At 44.9% G+C, this 25,751-nt stretch overlaps 2 protein-coding genes across 3 annotated transcripts in view; one reads left to right on the top strand and one right to left on the bottom strand.

Annotated features, from left to right (window-relative positions):
- The window catches only part of LOC135514908 (carbohydrate sulfotransferase 11), a 75,726-nt gene extending 65,507 nt beyond the window's left edge, over window positions 1-10,219 (top strand). For both annotated transcript variants that reach the window (XM_064938625.1, XM_064938624.1), the window contains exons 3-4: window positions 6,357-6,586; window positions 8,207-10,219. In XM_064938625.1, coding sequence (XP_064794697.1) covers window positions 6,357-6,586; window positions 8,207-8,831 — 855 coding nt within the window. In that variant the 3' untranslated portion in view covers window positions 8,832-10,219. The remainder of the gene's footprint in view (window positions 1-6,356; window positions 6,587-8,206) is intronic.
- A 12,572-nt stretch (window positions 10,220-22,791) lies between these two features.
- The window catches only part of LOC135514902 (solute carrier family 41 member 2-like), a 41,341-nt gene continuing 38,381 nt past the window's right edge, over window positions 22,792-25,751 (bottom strand). Inside the window, 2 exon segments of the mRNA XM_064938616.1 lie at window positions 22,792-22,980; window positions 22,983-23,073. Coding sequence (XP_064794688.1) covers window positions 22,889-22,980; window positions 22,983-23,073 — 183 coding nt within the window. The 3' untranslated portion in view covers window positions 22,792-22,888.

Raw genomic sequence — 25,751 nt, 5'->3', positions numbered from 1 at the left:
AATGACATCTGCCTTTGAGACAGTCTTGAGATGCAGGTCCATGTGTGTAGACAGTGGTGCTGGAGCAGTTTTTTGTAAATTACATCATTTCCTCAATGTTTGTACTGACAGATGTAGACAATTGATTAGCCACCATCATTGTCAGTCATTTAACTGGTGAAATGTCCAAACTGCATCTCCAAGTCAGCCTTTTGATGGATCTCAATGAGTTTCATGGGAATATGAATGTAGATCTTCTTGAATGACTGTTTTGTGAGTGAATTAGAGCAGATGGTGTTAACACACTTGTCCTGTTTTTGTTTCAATTAAAGCAGAAATCCTGCCTAGTGAAATCCTGCCTTCTTTTATGACTTTTCAGCTTCAGCTAACCATCCGAACCATCAAAATCTCACAAAGACATCAAATAAATCTTTATTTGGTTTGTAATTATCTTGTTTTTCATGACATTTTAGTCGTAATTAAATCTAATCTATTTAAAATTGATCAGAATACATTTTTCAGAAAAAGTTTTACCTGCTCCGTGTATTGTCAAATTGAAAAGAGTGAGGGAGCGTCACTCCTCCGCACACCGGCTGCACTACATCGCTGGTTGTAGACCAGTGTGGAGAGACGGAGAGCAACTCTCTCTCTCTCTCTGTCTCTGTCTCTCTCTCTCTCCCTCTGTCTCTCTCTCTCTCTCTCCCTCTGTCTCTCTCTCTCTCTCTCTCTCTCCCTCTGTCTCTCTGTCTATCTGTCTCTCTCTCTGTCTCTCTCTCCCTCTGTCTCTCTCTCCCTCTGTCTCTGTCTCTCTCTCTGTCTCTGTCTCTGTCTCTGTCTCTCTCTCTCTGTCTCTCCCTCTGTCTCTGTCGCTGTCTCTCTCTTTCTCTCTCATCTCTCTCTCTCTCTCTCTCTGTCTCTCCCTCTCCCTCTGTCTCTCTCTCTTTCTCTCCTCTCTCTCTGTCTCTCCCTCTGTCTCTGTCTCTCTCGCTCTTTCTCTCTCTGTCTCTCCCTCTCTGTCTCTCCCTCTCTCTGTCTCTGTCTCTCCCTCTCTCTGTCTCTCCCTTTCTCACTCTCTGTCTCTGTCTCTCTCTCTGTCTCTCTGTCTTTGTCTCTCCCTCTCTCTCTGTCTCTCCCTCTCTCTCTCTCTCTGTCTCTCTGTCTCTCTCTCTCTCTCTCCCTCTCTCTCTCTCTCCCTCTCTGTCTCTCTCTCCCTCTGTCTCTGTCCCTCTGTCTCTGTCTCTCTCCCTCTGTCTCTGTCCCTCTCCCTCTGTCTCTCTCCCTCTCTCTCTGTCTCTCCCTCTCTCTCTCTCTGTCTCTGTCCCTCTCCCTCTGTCTCTCTGTCTCTGTCTCACTCACGCACTCACACACAGACACAGCAGAATCTGACATTGGGAAACAGTGATAAACAGTGTTTATCCCAGTTGCTTTAGATGCTTTCAAATGCAATTTAGGAGAAGAGCATGAGAAAATTGAAAATGGAATTCAGACAATGCCTTTGCCAGCTGTGCAGTTCCTCGGCTGTGTCGGAAAATAAATAGTTTTCTATTTTCTGCTCTTTTCACCCTTGGCAATGTCGCAAAACCAGATTGTTGTATTATTGTGTGAGATTAAATGTAATAGTCTCAAGGGGCTTCTTATCTGTGGACTAGGAGAGAATAGGTGAAAACACACACACACACACACACACACTGACTGAAGGAGTTTGATGTCAAGCAGCTCATTCAGTGATGTATTGACCCATTCAGTAGACCTACACTTCCATCCAGAAGTGACTCAGCCTGATTATTTATTTGTGTTGTTGCAAATGTCTGAATAAAAATGAGTTAGTACAGAATGGTGCTTTTTTGTTGTTGTATGTACACACTGGCAAGGTGCGTACATGCAGTAGGCTATATGTATGCCTCAGGGAGAAGTTTGTTGAATGTAATTGTTGTGACATACAGCATAGAGTAGAGAATAAGGCGTGGGTGGGTTGAAGCACCCGTGGTCTGAAGAAGATGAAGTACATGGAGCCTGTTTTGGTATGGGGCTCTACATGGAAACACACGCACGGAAGAGGTAGAACAATTGCAAAGTTGGAGCCCTTTCTGAGTTTCATCAGATGTGTGGTGTAATATATGTTCAGGAGCAGGATCTACAGCTGGAGGTTTCTGTTCATTTCAGACTGGAATGCAGATAATGTCCCGCCCACAATTATGTCTGTCTGCCCTTTCTCCTTTCTCTGTCTGTCCTTCTCCCTCTTTCCTTCCCTCCCCTCCACCTGTCTGTCTTTCTGTCTCCTGTCCCTGTCATTACTGTAGTACAGGTTTATTACAGTAGTCCAGTCCAGAGAGGAGGATGCTGGTCCTTCTGCCCTCTGGCTCTCCTCTCCCTGCTGCCTCCTCAGGAGAGTCCACTCACCAGGGTTAATGATGCACATCGCATAGCTTCCTTTACACTTTTTTAATACATGTTTTGTCCCTCTGTCCCTGTCTCTCTTTCTCTTAGTCTCCCTCCCTCCCTCCCTCCCTCCCTCCCTCCCTCCCTCCCTCCCTCCCTCCCTCCCTCCCTCCCTCCCTCCCTCCCTCCCCCTCCCTCAACATCATAACCATAACAAACCTCAGTAAGACTGTTAAGTCAATTATGAAATGAAACATGGAAACGCAGATATTAATAGCTCCTTATTACTCACACATTTCACTGACAAAAGTACAGTTACAGGAGAGAACGCTTTTGTGAATACAAAAAAATAGTCTCTTGGCTCATCACCGAAGGCTAGTTTGAGGTGTGGACATGTGACAGGCTTGACTTGATATTAGCACATTCACTTATGGAGTCAGGGAGGGATATACTGACTTTAGCTAACTGGAAATGTTGCTGCATACACACACAGTACCCGAATGTGGTTTGAGCGTTTTGTGTCAGTTGTACTACTCTGCGAACTATGAACGCTATCAGACGTGCTGGCATTTTTGATTGACATCGCGCCCCGAGGGAATGGAAGGAGAAATGCCGTTGGAGACGACAGACATCACACACACAGACTCTCAATCGACCAGGACTTTGTTGGAGTTACAGAGGAAGTGCTGATCTGATACGAGGGTTTGAGAAACCACTTGACGACAGAGAGGGAGAGACCGTCAAAGAGCGATGTGCTCATCCAGATCCCTAGGAGGACTCTTTCTACCACAGGCAGGAGAGGAGCGCTGTGCTCATCCAGATGCCTAGGAGGACTCTTTCTACCACAGGCAGGAGAGGAGCGATGTGCTCATCCAGATGCCTAGGAGGACTCTTTCTACCACAGGCAGGAGAGGAGCGCTGTGCTCATCCAGATGCCTAGGAGGACTCTTTCTACCACAGGCAGGAGAGGAGCGCTGTGCTCATCCAGATGCCTAGGAGGACTCTTTCTACCACAGGCAGGAGAGGAGCGCTGTGCTCATCCAGATGCCTAGGAGGACTCTTTCTACCACAGGCAGGAGAGGAGCGCTGTGCTCATCCAGATGCCTAGGAGGACTCTTTCTACCACAGGCAGGAGAGGAGCGCTGTGCTCATCTAGATGCCTAGGAGGACTCTTTCTACCACAGGCAGGAGAGGAGCGATGTGCTCATGTACTTACCATTACGCAGACCGAATGCCTGCGCTGTTACTCTACCAGTGTGTTGCTGTAGGTTGAGACTCAGAGACAGACTTGGATAGTGTCTGTTCTACCATAGGAACAGCATGGCAGAATCACTTAGGGCCTGTGAGCTCTGACCTCCATCACCGTAGGCTGTCTCAATGGAGAGACACATCTCTGATATCCTTTTCCATCTCTCCATCTCCTCGTCCTCCCTTCATTAACACCACATAAGAGCTTCCCTCGCTCCTCAGATAGGAGAGGAGATAAAACGACAGGAAGATGGGGGAGACATGCCATGATTCTCTCTCTCTCTCCTCTGTCACTCTGTTAATTATACTACTTGTTCTCCACTGAGAGAGATGGAGAGATGTCCTTTCACTCCATGAAGTTCTGCTCAGTGTGATCGAGGGCCTTCATAGCCCTGCGAGGAGCAAAAGTGAACATTCCACGTAACAAGGAGCTGGTATTCACAGTGTCTCTCCCTCCCAGTCAGCGTTGATGTGATGTGGCATGACAATGGAGATAAGACAAAGAAAAAGAGGGTGAGAAAAAAGATGACGGTGAAGAGGAGGAGGAGGGTGTCACTTTTTTCCCTTCCGACTCGTTCATTATCTAGCATCACTTGTTTGTTGAGTCAGTCTCTCGGGCCTCTCAAACTAATTTGCGGAGAAGTGAAGTTGACATGTCGAGAGATAGAGAGGAAGATGGTAGAGAGAGGGGAGAGAGATGACAGAGACAGATACAGTAGAAAGACAGAGGGAGATTAGCATGCCTTGTTAAACTAGCTCAGTCCTGTCTCTCTGCTGTGTATGGCTGTAGCTCAGTCCTGTCTCTCTGTTGTGTATGGCTGTAGCTCAGTCCTGTCTCTCTGCTGTGTATGGCTGTAGCTCAGTCCTGTCTCTCTGCTGTGTATGGCTGTAGCTCAGTCCTGTCTCTCTGCTGTGTATGGCTGTAGTTCAGTCCTGTCTCTCTGCTGTGTATGGCTGTAGCTCAGTCCTGTCTCTCTGCTGTGTATGGCTGTAGTTCAGTCCTGTCTCTCTGCTGTGTTCTGTCTCTCTGCTGTGTATGGCTGTAGTTCAGTCCTGTCTCTCTGATGTGTATGGCTGTAGTTCAGTCCTGTCTCTCTGATGTGTATGGCTGTAGTTCAGTCCTGTCTCTCTGCTGTGTATGGCTGTAGTTCAGTCCTGTCTCTCTGATGTGTATGGCTGTAGTTCAGTCCTGTCTCTCTGCTGTGTATGACTGTAGTTCAGTCCTGTCTCTCTGCTGTGTATGGCTGTAGCTCAGTCCTGTCTCTCTGCTGTGTATGACTGTAGTTCAGTCCTGTCTCTCTGCTGTGTATGGCTGTAGTTCAGTCCTGTCTCTCTGCTGTGTATGGCTGTAGTTCGTCCTGTCTCTCTGCTGTGTATGGCTGTAGTACAGTCCTGTCTCTCTGCTGTGTATGGCTGTAGTCCAGTCCTGTCTCTCTGCTGTGTATGGCTGTAGTTCAGTCCTGTCTCTCTGATGTGTATGGCTGTAGTTCAGTCCTGTCTCTCTGCTGTGTATGGCTGTAGTTCAGTCCTGTCTCTCTGATGTGTATGGCTGTAGTTCAGTCCTGTCTCTCTGATGTGTATGGCTGTAGTTCAGTCCTGTCTCTCTGATGTGTACGGCTGTAGTTCAGTCCTGTCTCTCTGCTGTGTACGGCTGTAGCTCAGTCTTCATCCAAGGTTCCTGAATACGAAGGAACTCCACCACAGCCTTCCAACTACTCTACTATAGAATGTAAACACACAATACAGTACCTGTCCATACCTGTGTTTAGGACAGGAACTCAGATAGAGACAAAGGTTGTGTCTGAAATAGCACCCTATTTCCTATAGTGCACTATTTTGGGGCCCAGGGCCTGGTCAAAAGTAGTGCGCTATGTAGGGATTGTGTTGCAAAATAGACTTTATCCGTGGGACCATAACAGCAGTAATAATATCTCAGAGTTGATGTTTCTGTCACCCATGACCATCAGTCTCTGATGACCTCTTAAAGGGAATGGGCTTTACTTAAAGGGTAATAGACTGTGACATGAAGTGTAACTACCATAACCCCACTGCATCTGCTCTTTTGAGCTTTTTGTTTGATCATATTTCCCATCGCTGTGCTATACACATGATCTCTTCAATGGCTAATTGATCTTAACTGGCAGAACCTGTTACACGTTATATTTAGTTGTGCAAGCATAATTTCTTCACATTTACTCAGATGCCATATACTGTATATGCGTGTCACTTGATAAATGGTTAATGGAGGGGTTCAAGTACTAACACAAGGCTTTTAGTTTGGTTAAGTGCTGAGAGCACGGAGGTGGTCCCAGACATGAGTTATTTTATCAACCCTCCTCAAAGGCCTAGCCCTATTCTCTACTCTCTGGTATGGCATACAGCTGTGGCACTGACTGGCAGTCGTGCTGTGTGTGCACGTACACGGTCTGATCGATTCAGAGTCCCCGGGGAAACAAGGGAAATCCCTGAAAGGTTTATTCAGGGTACAGAACAAAAATAATCACCAGCTCTAAGAAAACATTCCTGCTCTTTAGATCAAGAACATCCATCCCTCACTTCCTCCTCTCCTCTTTCCATTATTCCCTCCCTTCTTCCCCCATCCTTCTTTCTTCACTCTGAAATGTTAATGTGTGGGTCAAGTGAGCTACTGTCGAATGAAATGAGATGCTATGCATATTGTATTAGTCAGCTCCCCATAGATCATCATTTGTATTCCAGAAGATGAATCTCTCTCTCTCTGTCTCCCCCAGTCGGAGTTTTCCAGTGCCGCCATCCTCCACCAGGCCAGGAGAGACCAGGTAGCAGAGTCATGTCGGGCCCAGAGTGCATCCAGCCGCAAGCGCAGGGTTCTGACCCCTGGTGACCTCAAACACCTGGTGGTGGATGAGGAGCATGAGCTCATCTACTGCTATGTCCCCAAGGTGGCCTGCAGCAACTGGAAACGTGTCATGATGGTCCTCACGGGACGCGGCAAGTACAGGTCAGCAGCATAGGAAACTACTATTAAAAAAGATTTGAGATAACATGCAAGACACATTTTCTGAAAGGGAAACAATAAATAAACGATTAAAGATGTAAGAAGCTGAATAGTCGATAATGTTGTTTAATTTTATGATACTACTACTGATATGACTACGCTGTCACAAAACATTACACAAAGAACACAAAACACACAGAACACCTTCCTAATATTGAGTTGCATCCAGCCCTTTTGCCCTCAGAACAGTTTGTTGGGTCATGGACTCTACAAGGTTTCGAAAGTGGTCCACAGGGATGCTGGCCCATGTTGACTCCAATGGTTCCAACAGTTGTGTCAAGTTGACTGGATGTCCTTTAGGTGGTGGACCATTCTTGATACACACGGGAAACTGTTGAGCGTGAAAAACCCAGAAGCATTGCAGTTCTTGACACAAACTGGTGCGCCTGGCATCTACTACCGTACTCTGTTCAAAGGCACTTAAATATTTTGTCTTGCCCATTCATCCTCTGGATGGCACACATACACAATCCATGTCTCAATTGTCTCAAGGCTTAGAAATCCTTCTTTAACCTCTCTGTCGCAGGCGTTCCACTAGCGACCCAACTCGACAACATCCGGTGAAAATGCAGAGAGCGAAATTCAAATTACAGAAATAGTCATATTTAACATTCATGAAAATACAAGTGTCATACATCAGAAAAAAACGTAACTTCTTACTAATCCAGGTCCCGGCTACATCACAAATGGTCCTTTTGTTCGATAAAGTCCTTCTTTATATCCCCAAAACCTCAGTTTAGCTGGCGCGCTTCATTCAATAATTCCTCCTTCAAAATGCATACAAAATGAATCCCCAAACATTACCAATAAACTTCTATAAACAAGTCAAACAACGTTTATAAATCAAACCTCAGGTACCCTAATACATAAATAAACGATAACATTTAAGACGTCGAATCGTTATTGTCTTTACCGGAGATAAACAACAAAGAACGCACTCTCATCCACGCGCATGAAAACACTACAGCCAAAATGGGAGCCACTTAGAAAAGCTACAAATTCTAGTTCATTTTTCCAAAAACAAGCCTGAAACTCTTTCTAAAGACTGTTGACATCTAGTGGAAGCCCTAGGAACTGCAATCTGGGAGGTTTTCCCTTCATATTAAGCATGAAAGCCATTGGAAACAGTGTTAGCTCAGTCCTTTTTTTCTGGATGGTTTGTCCTCGGGTGTTTGCCTGCCAAATCAGTTCTGTTATACTCACATACATAATTTTAACAGTTTTAGAAACTTTAGAGTGTTTTCTAACCAAATTTGTAGATCCTAGCTTCTGGGCCGGAGTAACAGGCAGTTTACTTTGGTCACGCATTTCATCCAGATGTCAAAATACTGCCCTCTAGCCCAAAGAGTTTAACAAGTGACATCACCAAGGGATCATAGATTTCACCTGGATTCACCTGGTCAGTCTGTCAGGGAAAGATCAGGTGTTCTCAATATTTGTATAGTCAGTGTTTATAACTGCGGCTACTATTACTACCACACCTACTACTACAATTCAGATTATTTTATTTATTTGTGTTGTTTTTATTCTGTTCCTCATGGTCTTTATTTCTCTCCATCCCAGTGACCCTATGGAGATCCCTTCCAACGAGGCCCACGTCCCATCCAACCTGAAATATCTGAACCAGTACAGCATCGCTGAAATCAACCACCGCCTCAAGAGCTACCTCAAGTTCCTGTTTGTCCGGGAGCCCTTCGAGAGGCTCGTCTCCGCTTACCGCAACAAGTTCACCCTCAAGTACAACTCCTCCTTCCACCGCCGCTTCGGCACCAAGATCGTCCGCCGCTACCGGAAGGACGCCACGCAGGAGGCGCTGCTCAACGGCGCCGATGTCAAGTTCCGGGAGTTCGCCGAGTATCTTGTCGACCCGGCCACCCAACGCGACGGCCCGCTCAACGAGCACTGGCAGACGGTGTACCAGCTGTGCCACCCCTGTCACATCCACTATGACCTGGTGGGCAAGTACGAAACCCTGGAGGAAGATGCCAACTACGTTCTGCGGCTGGCGGGGGTGGGCGAGTCGCTGCGCTTCCCGACCTACGCCAAGTCCACCCGCACCACAGACAGCATGACGGCCCAGTTCTTCAGCAACATCAGCTCCCAGCAGCACAGCCAGCTCTTCCAGCTGTATAAATTGGACTTCCTCATGTTCAACTATTCCATGCCAAGCTATCTGCGACTGGACTAACGACTAGAGGACCAGGACATGACTAGCCAGCTGGGACTCTGGGCACGATCCACTTTTATTAAGAGAAGAACATAAGAACTGAGTGAAAGTGGTGAACAGATATTTTTGCAGAAGCTTTATTCAAAAACTGTCGTCGCTGTTTCTGGGGGGTGAACAGGAAGGACTGAGGGGAGGGACAGAGATTGAGGAAAGTTGCTGGATCCGATTTGACGTGAAAGATTCTTGGTTATCCAATCAGCATTGTCCTGAAGGTGATAAAGGAGGAAGTGGAGATCCTATAGCATCAGAATGCAGGGTTCGGGTGGAGCTGATGTCAGAGGTTTTCTAAGAGGGGACATAGAGGAGAGAAGCAGGACTCCTGGAGAGTGATCGATATGTGTTCTGTATGTACATGAGGTGGGACTCTTGACCAATTAGTCTGCTTTGGAATCTGCACAGCAAACGTTGGCCTCGCATGCACGTGCCCTGGCCCCAAAGCATCATGGGAGCTGAGCTTATTTTATAACGAACAATAACGAAACTCCGTCAAATTGTAAAACACATCCATGTCCTTCAGTGTGCTGTATCCTGGGTGTGTTTGATACGCCCACCAATTATACATTTGATAAGTAAACTGGCTCTTGGCTCCACCTCAAGCCCTCCTCATTATAGTTGGCTATTGACTTTGCTTTAAAGACCTCTAGAACCATTAGGCGTAAACAGTGGAGCTACAATTTACAGCCAACTGCTCTAAAGTTGTAGCTATGCTATCAAGATCGCCATCGTCATAGGTGAAAACTCCTGAATCTTAAGGTTTGCCAGGTGAGGCCTCAGGCTCCCATAGCAGGATCTGAAAAGGCGACCAATTTAGAAAGCTGCTGAGCACCCTCGAGGCTTTGAGCCACAGGAAATGGTCAGAAGGAATGATTGACAGGTGTTAGGTGCCTCCCACTGACCCAGAGAGGAACTGTAGAAGAGATGGCCCGTGTGGCTGTGAAAGGGTTTAAGGGACAGGATCTCATAAATCCGCCCACACCACACCCCAAAACCAGGCAGGGCCATAACCCTGCCTACGGGCCATGCCCCCCCCCCCCCACACACGAGCAATGTCTCGGTTTTAATGTCTGATGAAAACTTTGCTGCGAGCAGCAATAAAAAATATTATTTAAATTACTTTTACTGTTGGGGGGTGGGTGGGGTGGATGAGAGAGAGGAAGATTTTAACATTTTTTTCTTCTTGGCAGATTAACATTTTAGTTGATTTAAAAAAAGAAGATTTTCATCAAGATTAAAAAAAAAAAAATCATGTTTTTTGTCCTGAGTTGCCTCCGGTACACTGTTAATGATAACATTTTAATTGTCTTCCTTTTTCCCGAAGGGCGTACAATACAATAAAGTTAAGTCCATGACTTTGGTTTCTCTGTGCGTGAGAGCTGGGACATCCCATGGGATTGAGAGTTATTCCCTCTCTCCCCCTTTGTCAACTGAGTCTGGTGCCAAAGGGTTGGAACACTGCCAATGGCAGAAAGGGACAGTCAACTCAACTCTTATCAGTACTTTCGGGAAACATCCAATAATTTACAAAACATTTACAATCCTGTGATTGAAATGAAACTATAGCATGAGAAACGTATTCTACATACATATCTACATCTACAGTGCAGACTACTGCTCAGAATCAGAAACAACAGCAGTGGTTGCCTTGATAATGATCGATAATAGAACCGTATACCTTTGAGTCTGGAGGTGAAAGTCAGGTCTGTGTCCGCCCTCCCCAGGTGAAAGTGCGCTGTAATCATTACTCTGTGTAGTCTATGGGATCACAGAGAGTCGTATACACAGTGAAGGGGTGGGCGACGGAGGGAGAGAGAAGACAACTTAATTAGCCAAGCTGGGAGGGAGGGAGTCCTCTTTATTCTTTACACCCCTTTGTCATTCTTCCTCCACTCAGACTTCAAAGAGAGAGGGACGTTTATTGGGAAAATTGTGTATTTGTATGTTGCTAGGTCTGAGCAGAAGTAACAGTAGCACAGAAGAAATGATCACTACTATATTCATCTTTCCCTCTGACCGTTAGTTTAGACAGGCGTAGTGATAAGCTCAGCTAATTTTGTCATAGCTTCTAAAATATTGGTGGCAGTTGTGTGTGTTTGCACGTATGTGTCGTTATAATTAGCAACCGGTTTGGAGGAACAAGGCCCTTCGCATAGCGCTCTGATAAAGAGGAAGGCTATTGGTTTGGCCTACATCTCCGACCCCATCCACTTACAGAAACAATGGGAGCATTCTGAGCTCTCCCTCCACACACACACACACACACACACACACACACACACACACACACACACACACACACACACACACACACACACACACGCTGATGTTGATGCCACGCAGCCTCTTACTCAGCAGCTGTACTCTAGTGAGGGTTGGTAAGTGAGGTACGGAGGGAGAGGGGGATGGACATTTAAAAACACCACACACTCAGCTTATCTCTAACTGCCTATTTAACCTCCAAAATGAGACACTTTACTCAAAGGCTTCACAATTCTGCAAACAGTTATGGAGTCCTCTCCTCTTTACTCCAACCTCTCTCTCAAAATGGCCCCATATAAAAACAGAAGTGGGTTTTTGGACAGTGGCAGTGATCTCTACCCTCACAACAGGAAAAGGGCAGGCTTCTTATACAAACAGAGCTGTTAAAATCCCACAGAATCCCAGCCTAACGATCCCTGTGGAAATACTGACCTGATTCCCAAAATATATATATTCTCCATTCTTATTCCATATCCTAGCTCACTCTACCTATAAATCCAACTGAATCCAATTCTGACATGTCCATTTAGTGTTCTTGTGCTGTATAAGTATTTATTGACAAGTGTACGGGTATATTTATGTTGTTGGAGAACGACGTCTATTGTTGGACTGAATTACATATTTACTGTGTTGCTAAATGCAGAAGCACAGGGAGTGCACGCTCCTCTGCACATACGGAAACATATCCACTCTGGGGCCGGGGGTTTCTAGCCAGAGATAAGCAATTTTTTGTGAATTATGGTTTTATCTTTCTGTCTATGAGATATTCTTATTCAATCCGTCTCTGTGCAACAGTGAAACCTCCCCATACTGCCCATGAAACTTCCTTTGTGTTACACATGAAGGGGTCCCCATGATGTTTCCTGCTGTTACGAATTAGCCCTTTGGTACCAACTCACAGACCATGAGGCGTTTCAGAAATATTGCCAACTGTTGAAATCACTGGAAGGTGGTTAGTGCAGATGTCCCACTCAAACTGCATTGAAACCAAAGCCTGGAATGGTAATAGAGCTTTTTCCTTTTCTGTTGTATTCCTCTGTCAGCAACACTCCACAGCAGCTTCCACACTTTTCATTGACCTCATAGAAGTATAACATATAGATAGAACACAGTTTCTTAGATGTGACCTGCAGCATACGTGTGTTGAATGGAACCATGATAATTTTGTTTATTTCAATGATTATGTCCAATCCATTCTATGGTTGCCTCCTACATAGCCTATAGTACATGACCACAGGGCACTACAGTCACCACAGACAGTACCTTTTTATGCTGAAATGATCTGTGCCTTTTCATTCCTCTCATTGGAGCACTTTACTGTCATCTGATTGGTCAGTCCACAAACACACACTCTCCCTCTTCAATTGTCAGGTGAATGTTGTAAAACAGCATCCCACACACTAACACAGATCACCTGTAGAGAGACTCATGTGACCACATCAAGAGGATTTGCAAATAGAGGGTTTTTGAAATGCTTGCTCTGCTCAGATCTTCCCTCCTCTCCTAAGCCTTCAGATACAGGATGGTTTTCTGTGGCTCTGTGTTGCTTAGAGGTTGTACGTACACCCTTCAAATCCACACTTCAACCCTCAGATCTCTGTGTGCTGGTTTCAGTGTTCTCATCCGTTGCCAGATGGTGAGTGTGTGTTCACTTAAATCAATGTTGTTGAGAGTCTAGGCTGGTTACTCTGCTGTTAGATACCATGTCATCGGCCGGCTTGTGTTGGAGAGGTCACTATGTGCTGTACCAATGAGTGTGTATCTGAGCTGTATATATACAGTGCCTTGCGAAAGTATTCGGCCCCCTTGAACTTTGGGACCTTTTGCCACATTTCAGGCTTCAAACAAAGATATAAAACTGTATTTTTTGTGAAGAATCAACAACAAGTGGGACACAATCATGAAGTGGAACGAAATTTATTGGATATTTCAAAGTTTTTTAACAAATCAAAAACTGAAAAATTGGGCGTGCAAAACTATTCAGCCCCTTTACTTTCAGTGCAGCAAACTCTCTCCAGAAGTTCAGTGAGGATCTCTGAATGATCCAATGTTGACCTAAATGACTAATGATGATAAATACAATCCACCTTTGTATAATCAAGTCTCCGTATAAATGCACCTGCACTGTGATAGTCTCAGAGGTCCGTTAAAAGCGCAGAGAGCATCATGAAGAACAAGGAACACACCAGGCAGGTCCGAGATACTGTTGTGAAGAAGTTTAAAGCCGGATTTGGATACAAAACGATTTCCCAAGCTTTAAATGTCTCAAGGAGCACTGTGCAAGCGATAATAATAGGAGTATCAGACCACTGCAAATCTACCAAGACCTGGCCGTCCCTCTAAACTTTCAGCTCATACAAGGAGAAGACTGATCAGAGATGCAGCCAAGAGGCCCATGATCACTCTGGATAAACTGCAGAGATTTACAGCTGAGGTGGGAGACTCTGTCCATAGGACAACAATCGTCGTATATTGGACAAATCTGGCCTTTATGGAAGAGTGGCAAGAAGAAAGCCATTTCTTAAAGATATCCATAAAAAGTGTTGTTTAAAGTTTGCCACAAGCCACCTGGGAGACACACCAAACATGTGGAAGAAGGTGCTCTGGTCAGATGAAACCAAAATTGAACTTTTTGGCAACAATGCAAAACGTTATGTTTGGCGTAAAAGCAACACAGCTCATCACCCTAAACACACCATACCCACTGTCAAACATGGTGGTGGCAGCATCATGGTTTGGGCCTGCTTTTCTTCAGCAGGGACAGGGAAGATGGTTAAAATTGATGGGAAGATGGATGGAGCCAAATACAGGACCATTCTGGAAGAAAACCTGATGGAGTCTGCAAAAGACCTGAGACTGGGACGGAGATTTGTCTTCCAACAAGACAATGATCCAAAACATAAAGCAAAATCTACAATGGAATGATTCAAAAATAAACATATCCAGGTGTTAGAATGGCCAAGTCAAAGTCCAGACCTGAATCCAATCGAGAATCTGTGGAAAGAACTAAAAACTGCTGTTCACTCTCGATGTGCAAAACTGATAGAGACATACCCCAAGCGACTTACAGCTGTAATCGCAGCAAAAGGTGGCGCTACAAAGTATTAACTTAAGGGGGCTGAATAATTTTGCACGCCCAATTTTTCAGTTTTTGATTTATTAAAAAAGTTTGAAATATCCAATAAATGTCGTTCCACTTCATGATTGTGTCCCACTTGTTGTTGATTCTTCACAAAAAATACAGTTTTATATCTTTATGTTTGAAGCCTGAAATGTGGCAAAAGGTCGCAAAGTTCAAGGGGGCCGAATACTTTCGCAAGGCACTGTATATATATACATATACACACTGCTCAAAAAAATAAAGGGAACACTAAAATAACACATCCTAGATCTGAATGAATGAAATATTCTTATTAAATACTTTTTTCTTTACATAGTTGAATGTGCTGACAACAAAACCACACAACAATTATCAATGGAAATCAAATGTATCAACCCATGGAGGGTTGATACAAAATTAAAGTGGAACACCACACTACAGGCTGATCCAGCTTTGATATGTCCTAAAACAAGTCAAAATGAGGCTCAGTAGTGTGTGTGGCCTCCACCTGCCTGTATGACCTCCCTACAACGCCTGGGCATGCTCCTGATGACAGTCTGTGGTGCAACGGATGGAGCGAGACATGATGTCCCAGATGTGCTCAATTGGATTCAGGTCTGGGGAACAGGCGGGCCAGTCCATAGCATCAATGCCTTCCTCATGCAGGAACTGCTGACACACTCCAGCCACATGAGGTCTAGCATTGTCTTGCATTAGGAGGAACCCAGGGCCAATCGCACCAGCATATGGTCTCACAAGGGGTCTGAGGGTCTCATCTCGGTACCCAATGGGAGTCAGGCTACCTCTGGCGAGCACATGGAGGGCTGTGCGGACCCCCAAAGAAATGCCACCCCACACCATGACTGACCCACCGCCAAACCGGTCATGCTGGAGGTTGTTGCAGGCAGCAGAACGTTTTCCACGGCGTCTCTAGACTCTGTCACGTCTGTCACGTGCTCAGTGTGAACCTGCTTTCATCTGTGAAGAGCACAGGGCGCCAGTGGCGAATTTGCCAATCTTGGTGTTCTCTGGCAAACGCCAAACGTCCTGCACGGTGTTGGGCTGTAAGCACAACCCCCACCTGTGGACATCGGGCCCTCATACCACCCTCATGGAGTCTGTTTCTGACCGTTTGAGCAGACTCATGCACATTTGTGGCCTGCTGGAGGTCATTTTGCAGGGCTCTGGCAGTGCTCCTCCTTGCACTGCGGAGGTAGCAGTCCTGCTGCTGGGTTGTTGCCCTCCTACGGCCTCCTCCACGTCTCCTGATGTACTGGCTTGTCTCCTGGTAGCGCCTCCATGCTTTGGACACTACGCTGACAGACACAGCAAACCTTCTTGCCACAGCTCGCATTGATGTGCCATCCTGGATGAGCTGCATTACCTGAGCCACTTGTGTGGGTTGTAGACTCCGTCTCATCCTACCACTAGAGTGAAAGCACCGCCAGCATTCAAAAGTGACCAAAACATCAGCCAGGAAGCATAGGAACTGAGAAGTGGTCTGTGGTCCCCACCTGCAGAACCACTCCTTTATTGGGGGTGTCTTGCTAATTGCCTATAACTTCCACCTGTTGTCTATTCCATTGGCACAACAGGATGTGAAATTTAATGTCAATCAGTGTTGCTTCCTAAGTGGACAGTTTGATTTCACAGAAGTGTGATTGACTTGGAGTTACATTGTGTTGTTTAAGTGTTCGCTTTATTTTTTTGAGCAGTGTATATTGGAGGTCGCTCTGTACTGTACCTGCCTTAGAGTAACTCCAGGAACTCAAACAGGCTACGTTGTATTTATTTATTCATTCACCAACGACTACCCATAACATTCCTCATGGTGGTCTCCATGGCAACACACCTGGATTTTTCTCACGGGGCAGACTGTCGGTTCATCATCAAGGCCCTCTCACCCGAAACATGAATAATTGAATATATTGACTGCAGGTAGTGGGAGAGGAGTTGTGATTCCCCAGCAGTGTTCATTCTGGTTCATTCTGTCTGATGTTTTCACAATAAAACGCCTCAGAAACTCAAACCCAGAAGCCCCGGGCTACTGTTTTTCTTTTCATTCTGCAGCCAAGCAAGCGTGCGAACAGACACAACAAACACACCAAATTCTATGTCAAACGCTAATCACACACACACACATTTTGTCACATTATCACTCACTGCCCAGTGGTTTCATGGGTATTCTCTGGTTGGCATGGATATCGTCTCGTCAACTCATGCCACCTGATGATTCCAAGCTTGGCATTACAACACGCCATCTGTTTTGTTTGTGAAAAGCCTGCACATGCTGGTCTGCCAAAGCAATTTTCTGGGTTACCATGGTTACTCCTGAGACATTCTTGTGCTCCATGATGGAAGTATATTCATGTGCTATGAATAACGTACAAGCTGTCATGTGTGGTCCACATTGGTGTGGAGCAACTGAAGTGGCAACCTTTGATATTTGTGGAGATAAACAAAAGCTCAATCTCCTGTACGAAGAGAATGACAATACATGTGAAGCAGATGGTGGTCCAATGGTAAGTCCCTGACTCAAAACCAAGAGGTTGTGGGTTCAAACCTAACTTGTATGTTTCTGCAACTCTCAATGTCAACTATACAAGGAGATTGGTAAGAAGTGTGAAGGAGTCGTGTGTCTCTGGCGTGAGGATCTTGCCCCACAAATCACTGAATATAACAATACAACACCGTGACCAACAATAGTGAGGCTATATACAGGGTTAGTTGAGGTAATATGTACATGTAGGTAGAGTTAACGTGACTATGCATAGATAATAAACAGAGAGTAGCAGCAGCGTAAAAGAGGGGTCTGGGTAGCCCTTTGATTAGCTGTTCAGGGGTCTTATGGCCGAGCAGTTGCCATACCAGGCAGTGATGGTACCTTTTGAAGATTTGAGGACCCATGCCAAATCTTTTCAGTCTCCTGAGGTGTTGTCGTACCCTCTTCACAACTGTCTGGGTGTGTTTGGACCATGATAGTTTGTTGTTGATGTGGACACCAAGGAACTTGAAGATCTCAACCTGCTCCACTGCAGCCCCGTCGATGAGAATGAGGGCATGCTCGGCCCTCCTTTTCCTGTAGTCCACAATCATCTCCTTTGTCTTGATCACGTTGAGGGAGAGGTTGTTGTCCTGGCACCACACAGGCAGGTCTCTGACCACCTCCCTATAGGCTGTCTCATCGTTGTTGTTGTCAGACCTACCACTGTTGTGTCATCGGCAAACTTAATGATAAATCCTCCTGGAAAAAAGTGAACAGTTAGTTTTTCCAGGAGATTTGATCCATGGCTGTTGCTTTTTGCAAGGCAAATCCAGGTACTTACCCCATGATATCTACCAGCCTTCCAACCATTACTGAGTGTCAACACAACTACACTCAAGAGCTGAGCCTGGGATTGAATCTACAACCCTGTGTACTAGAGGCGAGATCGTTACCCGGAGAGCCAGTGGCGCTTTCACACTCAGAACACTTATCTAGCTAAACTAGCTAATGAAAGACATTTGACGAACTGTGAAAGTACAATTATAACTGGTGTAAAGCTGCTGCTATGCTGAGGAATCAACCTGAGTCACTGAGGCATCTGCTATTTATTGCACCCTGTAGTTCACATAGGGGACTCAATATCAACAACTGGGTTTGAATCCGTCCCAATATGGCCACTTGTTCCGGTGCATGTATACAGCCTGCTCTCTGTGGAAAGGTCCTGATCTCTCTCATTATACAGACATTGTGGTCAGCACAGTGGTTCCTTTCAAGTGGGCACCTTTGAAGAAATGGCCAGGGCCACGGAATCTATAAAAAAATAAATAACAGAGTTGGAACGTTCTCATCCCTCTCTCGCCACAGATCAGTCTCTCATTAATAAAAACACAGTACTGTCTCTTACCACCTTTCTAAACTACATATCTATCCCTAATATAAGCAGAGAGCTACAACACAATACAACGTTATGCATGAAACGTTATGCATGAAACTTACTGCCACTGTAAATTCCACCACCTGCTTTTTCCAAGACATTGGAAACAAGTTAATAGTCCCATTCAGTTAATAGTCCCATTCAAATACATCCAGCATCTCCCCACATACAGAGGCATTTCTTCAATCCTGTCAGAAATACATCCAGCATCTCCCCACATACAGAGGCATTTCTTCAATCCTGTCAGAAATACATCCAGCATCTCCCCACATACAGAGTCAGAAATACATCCAGCCTTTTCTTTCAATCCCTGTCATTAGAGAAATAACATCCAGCATCTCCATATGAGCTGCATCTCCCCATCTCTTTCAAAACTTCCTTATTTATGCTAGATCTCACGTGAATGTATTCCCATCTCAAATTAATGACTCCACCCGAGTCATTTCTCCCTCTTTCTGGGTTTCCCAAATGCTGACAGGTGTTTCGTAGAGTGAATGTACTAGACTGAGTCATCGGGCCCTGCTGACAGCGTCATCGATTCCTCCCAGTCCCCCTCAGTGACATAGCCAGTATAAAACCTGCTGTAGGTTCAGAGGTGATAAAGACACGGTTAGATTATGAACCAAGGCGACTGTAGACAAAAAAGACTTGTGCTGTTCTTATTCGAACTCTTGGCAACAGCACAGTTCAGGTCAGAAGGTTAAACCTGGCATCTGACACCACTCCATCAGTCACCAAGGAATCTCACCCCTGGGAGGCAAGAAACTCTCCGTTTACTTCCCTTCCTCCATGTCTCCTTCCTACCAGTTATTTCCCCTCTCCCACCCATCCCTCTCTCCAGTCACAGTAGGAAAACGTATGATAACGACGATGATTATAATTTTAATAACCCTCATTTCGTTGGCCCCTAACAGTCATGATTATCTCTCACAGCAACACTGGGCCGATTGAGTTTCCATAGAGGCACACTCTGAAATCACTGGAGAGAAAATAATCAGGGGGAAAAATCATCGGTTTCCTATTAGCTTCCAGGGTGAATCAGCTATTGTTATCCCTTCAGTTAGGGCATCTTTATCTTTACCCAGAGAAGACCCCTGGAGTAGGCTTCAATGTCATGGTCCCTCTGGTGCAGACCGTACCCCTTTTCCCAAACAGTAGTCGAACCTGTCACCTCAAACCCCCCCCCAATACAAGGTTCAGCACCCCTCGTTAACACCAGAGCATCTAGACATCAACAGAGGCACACTGTTACATGCCCACAGAATACTGTACATACCACAGGTATGGACAATTAAGAGTGAGAGTGTGTCTGTGATGCAGTCATACAGTACACGATTCCTCTCTGTAGCCAGGCAGACATGGGCCAGCATTGGAGACATGCCACCTCATAAAAACCACCTAGTGTAATAACAGTGATGAATGTCTAACATCTAACACAGTGGGAGTTCACTCTCTCAACCATCTGATGTTCACTTTTTTGCAACTCATCATTTTTTCCTAATGCAGACATTTTGTTTTAACCCTATACTGTCACAATAACATTATCCATGCTCAACAACTACAGCATCTACTGAATGGTTAGGAGGCAGAGAAATCCCATAACACACTTAATAATTATATCATTTAAAACCACACTTCCAAGTGTCTTTTCCCCCATGCAGTCAGTGATGGCAGAATTTGAGTAAGTATCTACTGAGGACAGTACAGTAAAATAAAAACTACAGTAGTCTAGATAGATCACATCCTGATTCCCTACTCCCTCCTATGCAGTATAGACAGGAGGTGGAGAGACAGCCAAGAGTAATTCAGTGTTCTGGTTACTGTGGACTTAGAGGAGGTCCTGCTCTGGTCGTTAAGCCACACGGTACTGACACTTCAGACTCTCCTACAACCAAGAAAATCTGCTCTTTAACGGGGCAGACAGACGCACAAGCCCGCAACACAACCATGAAAATACACAAACTGCAACTACTTAGTCACGCCTTCTGACCTTACTGAGAAAGAACAAAAACACATCAAAATTAAGGCGTATTACGGTACATGGGTTAACGTAGCATGGTATCAGTAATGTCAAATATGAAAAGACAAGAGAAATCCATTGGATGGACTTAGGCCTAGTTGAAACTAAAAGGTGGAGGTGGTTGGAACGATTCTTACTATCAGATCTACTAATTATTGATCAGACAACAGACTGTGATGCATTCAGAAACAAGCATCAAAAGGTTAATGTTCTAGATCATCTCTGTTAATGTTCTAGATCCTCCCTAGGTTAATGTTTTAGATCCTCCCTAGGTTAATATTCTAGATCCTCCCTAGGTTAATATTCTAGATCCTCCCTAGGTTAATGTTCTAGATCCCCCCTAGGTTAGTGTTCTCGATCCTCTCTAGGTTAATGTTCTCGATCCTCTCTAGGTTAATGTTCTAGATCCTCTCTAGGTTAATGTTCTAGATCATCTCTATCTTTGATCTTTCCCAGGAGGGTTAAGGACTACTGCTCAAGCTCATCTTTGATGTCCAGAACCAGAGAATATCTTTATCTTTACCATGCAACTTTATTTGCAAGGCGTCAGAATGTAGAGATACTATAATATATACAACTGTTTCACCACTGTCAGACTGAGTCCATACGCTGTTATTCAAATGCTTTTCTCTTTCCAACTCTATACTCTGTGCCAAGTAAACCCTCTGCAATTACAGTAAACCCTTCTTCACACTTCCAATTAATTCCATAATCATAATCTGACATGACACCTTTCAAACGAATCACCTAATATGTATACCACCTCCACAGTGACAGATCGGCCTGCAGGTGACATAGCCAAGATAGAACTTCACACACCAGTTGATATGATATGACATTTTTATATAAGTACCCACCCAAAGGAGCATCTAATGTTAACATCTCTGGGGGTGCTGTTCCCACCTCTCAGGTCTCTCACATCTGAAAGAGAGAGCGAGCTCTGAGAAAGAATGGTTAGAGAGCAAAGACTAAGGGAATGAGAAGACATCATGAGAAGGAAGCAGTGACAGGAAGAGGGAAGAAAGACAGGATTGTGTGTTCATGTGTTCATTGAGTGGAGGTCATGAAAGGTGAAATACCACACTGGTGTTACCATGGAGACTGGAGGAGATAGAGACAGTGATTGTCCAGTGATCTCCCGAGGGCATCCAAAGAGCACACAATATATTTCTACCACAGTAACACTTCAATCATAACATTGTTTTACTGCAGAGAAGTGTCGGTATACACGGATTTGTCTGAATCGGAGCTGATCTTGTCCTTCCCTGTCTACAGGCATTTCATCCTAAACCTCTTTAGACAAGAGCTTTGACTGAACAACAACTACTACTACAACATCCAATTAACCTCTCTGAGGGACCGGCAAATCTTCACTCAGGATAATCACACATTTGTAAGCAGCTTATTTATTAAACATTTATGAGTCACAAAATGGTAATTCATCATCCGTTTCCGAGAACAGTTTGCGAATATGAAAACAACAAACTCTTTTAATAGCACATTATTCGAGCTTAGAAAACAACAACAGCTCCAACAGAAAACTAAAGGAATATGGCATCAGAAAGAATAACATCTCATCACCCTGTGAATCGCCGCAGGCACATTTCATTGGAATATCAACGGCAGAGAGCCACCGAAGTGAACATACGTACATACGTGTAAACAGAGTGCTTGGCGTGGAAACGCCATGGTTAAAACCACATGATCATGCGGGACCTGACTGCAAAACGCCACAATAGTACCTACTCTGTGTGACTGGACCCCCATTCTAGATAGATAGAGAGAGGGGAAAGAATCAAGTCCCTCGAGAGGTATAAAAATAGCAGGTTTCCAATACATTCCTTTGAGTACCGTTAACTGTCACGATCAGGCTGCTGTCCCCAATTCTATGTGTCCTTCCTTGTGATCATGCGAAACAAAACTAAGGGTACAGATGGCCACATGAAACCCCAAATAGATTAACAACTGAGGTTCAATCTGTGACTGACCTTAATGAAAGACTGTATGAAGTGCATCCACAGAGAGTGAGATGCATATCGTCTGGGCTGAGAGTAGCCTCAGTGCTCTGGTATAGACTGTATAAAGCTTGGGACCAGGGGAAGGCAATACTATTCTGTAACAACATAGTGTGCAGGCTTTTGTTCCATCCCAGTTCTAAAACACCTGATCCAGTGACTAACCCTGCAAACCCTGGCCCCAGCTGTCCAGGGACAGAGTTGTGTACCTCCAGTAACCTGGCCTTTCTCCACCCTGTCTGTCCATGTGTCTCCCCTCTGTCAGGACTAAACAATGCAGCCCATTGATCTCACTAACTGAAGGCTTCCTGCTAAATTTGCAGTGTCCACTAAGTGACTTGTTGCAACGAAACAACAACGGTCAAATCTCTTAATAAATTGCACTGTAAAAAGCAAAAGATTTTTTAGAATGCAGTGTCATTGGTTGAATGGAAAAAAGGAACCAGATGCATAGAAATGTCTTTCCAAATAATATTGTTTTTCTTTTCTTCCAAATGAACATCTGGAGCTCCTCATTGGCTCAATCAGCATAGTGTTAAGTGCTACTCTGCACAATAGGAAAGGCAGAGGATTGTTCCAGCGACCAATAGCGTGAGGCAAACTGCCTCAACGGGAACAACCCCGCAAGGCATAAGAGAAGGGGTAGGGGTTCTGGGTCAGGGGTAGAGGCACGGGCGTGACCCCTCTGCCAGGGATCAGGGGTCATCTCAGTCACCCACGTCACTGTCCTGGTCGCCGATGTACCACAGGAATTGGAAGCTGAGGGCCAGGAGAGCGGTGCCCAGGAGGTCGCCCAGGCGGTCAGGTAGGGGATGGAGAAACTGTCTGGGTCTTTACCACTACGCCACATAGAGTACACCATCCAGTCTGCTATACACAGCAACAGGAACACCTGAGAGGCACACACACACAGAGCGAGAGAGAGAGTTTAATATACAGAATGACTTTACATAATGTAAATCTGTACAAGAGTAACGTAATAAAAGGGAGGGAGAGGGAATGAGAGAGCGCTGATAGCTTAAAAACCTATCAAACAGCAACACAATTAATATCAGGTGTAAATTAATGTAAGCTATTCCTGATGGCAAGACATCACACCCCCAATACAAGCAGATGCACACATACGCGCATGATTCACAAAGCATAGTGGCGTCCCACCGAGACGTTGAAGCGAGGGAGAGAAATTGCCAAAAAGCCACATTATACACACCTCTTTACAGACATTTTCTAAGAAACACCATGGAAACACAAAGAAAACTGAGCCGAGGAATAAGAGAGAGAGAGAAAGAGGGAGAGAGAAAGAGAGGAATGAGAGAGAGAGAGAGAGAGAGAGCATAAGATGAGTGCTGGGCCATTTTAGAGAAAAGAAACTGTCTGCCAGTGGTTGGTTTTATTCCTGTTTCACTGTCCAACAAACAAAGAGCTTGAAACGCTGCCCACTGTAATTAGCCCGACCAGAGACAGAGGGCCAGTATGACAGCTATACTATAAGGAATACAACCAAGCATTCAACTGATAACCATGTGTAAAGGAAATGGATCATTTCAAATACCAAATTCACAAGAAGCATATACTATCTTGGGATAAAGAGGGAATTATTTGTAACAATGTGTGTTTCATAGGTGTGTCTGAATTTCTCGGTCCATCTAGGATTCTAACAATGATGGCTTTGAAATGTCTGTCTCTATGCAGAACGCGTTAAGTATGGAAACCCCCAAGGGTCACACGACAAAGTCTATTTGCCTCGTCACACAGTGTGTAGCGTGCAAAGTAGATAGCCTGAAATAACACTGACTTTACTCCTTGTGATAAAGCAGTGAATCAAACACTTCCTCTTTCTCTTAAGACCCTCTCTCCTTGTCCCGGTCTATCAAGTTCAATCTTCTTTCCCCTCTGTCCTTTTATTGAGTGTCACTGTCCACCAAATACCCCTTTGACACACCCATACCACACAGCCAATCAACAGAAGAGTTTAAAAACTCTCCCCAAATCCAAATTGCGTTGTCTAAATACATTTTAGGAGACAATCGACAGAAAGACAAGCAGAGAGAACGACGTCCAACCTCCCCTTTCACCATAACAGTACTAACGAGAGCGGTCTAATCAATGCAGAGAAGAGAGCAGAGGAGAAGACTCTCCAGAATGGAACCAGACACCGTTTGATGTCATGCGGCTGGATGGGATCCTGCATCAGTCCTTTGTCTCCATCTTTCTAATTAAAAAGATTTACACAGGAAACGCTTTGGATGTGTTTGGTCTAAAGCGAGTGTCTTTGTTTGTTTTCAAGTGTGTGCTTTGAATATATTTGCTTGGAAAACTGATGTGAAATGCCAGAATAATTAATAAGCACAACAGAAACATACCTATCTGATACCTCTTTCTCCCTGCCATCCCTTTTCACACCAGCCAATTCTGGCTAGACAGTACTTTGTCCTTCAAGGAGCACATAACCAGGTTGTAGGCTAAGGTTACATCTAGGGTTTCTGTAACATACATCGCTCCTCCTTCACCCCATCTGACAAACTAACCCTGATTCAGATGAGCATCCTACCCATGCTAGATTACGGAGACGTAATATACAGATCGGCCAGTAACGGTGCTCGAGCGGCTAGATGTTCTTTACCATCAGATTTGCCACAAATGTATAGGACACATCATTGCTCTCTATACTCCTCTGTTAACTGGCCATCTCTACATACTCAACGCAAGATCCTCTGCTCATTTCTAAAATTCTCTTAGGCATCACTCCCCCTATCTAAGGTACTTTTTGCAACCCTCCTCCTCTACATACAACACCTGATTTTCCAGTCACATTCTGTTAAAGGTCCTCAAAGCTAACACATCCCTGGGACGCTCCTCTTTCCAGTTCGCTGCAGCTAGCGACTGGAACGATCTGCAAAACACTTAAACTAGATAGTTTTGGACACTCATTGTCATTTGTAGCTGTTTTGTGTGATGTACTTGGTCTCTGCCTTTTCTGTACTTCGTGCTGTTGTCTGCCCTTAAGGTTTGTACCAGGTTGTGTTGTTGCCATAGGTCTCCCTTCAAGTGTCTTCCATCTGTGTTGTCCGTCTTCTTACTTTCAAATTAGTAGTATTATTTTTAAATCCAGGCCCCTGCCCCACAGGAGGCCTCTTGCCGGGCCGTCATTGTAAATAAGAATTTGTTCTTAATGGACCAGCCTGGTAAAATTAGCAGCACTTCTGGTACAGAACTTTGACCCGATTAGGACATGGTAAGAAATTAGGAGATGGGTCCATAGATATAGATTCTGACTCAAATGGATTTAACCAGGAAAGTCAGTTAAGAACAAATTCTTATTTACAGTGACGGCCTACCCCGGCCAAACCTGGATTAAGAACAAATTCTTATTTACAATGACGGCCTACCCTGGACGACGCTGGGACAATTGTGCGCCGCCCTATGGGACTCCCAATCACAGCCGGATGTGATACAGTCTGGATTCGAACCAGGGTCTGTAGTGACGCCTCTTGCACTGAGATGCAGTGCCTTAGACCGCTGCGCGGTAAGACAATGGTGAAGATCATGATGCTCCTCTGTCCCATCTCA

This window comes from Oncorhynchus masou, chromosome 26 (assembly GCF_036934945.1).
Source record: "Oncorhynchus masou masou isolate Uvic2021 chromosome 26, UVic_Omas_1.1, whole genome shotgun sequence".
Classification (NCBI taxonomy): Eukaryota; Metazoa; Chordata; class Actinopteri; order Salmoniformes; family Salmonidae; genus Oncorhynchus; species Oncorhynchus masou.
This window is presented reverse-complemented; position numbering and strand designations above follow the sequence as displayed.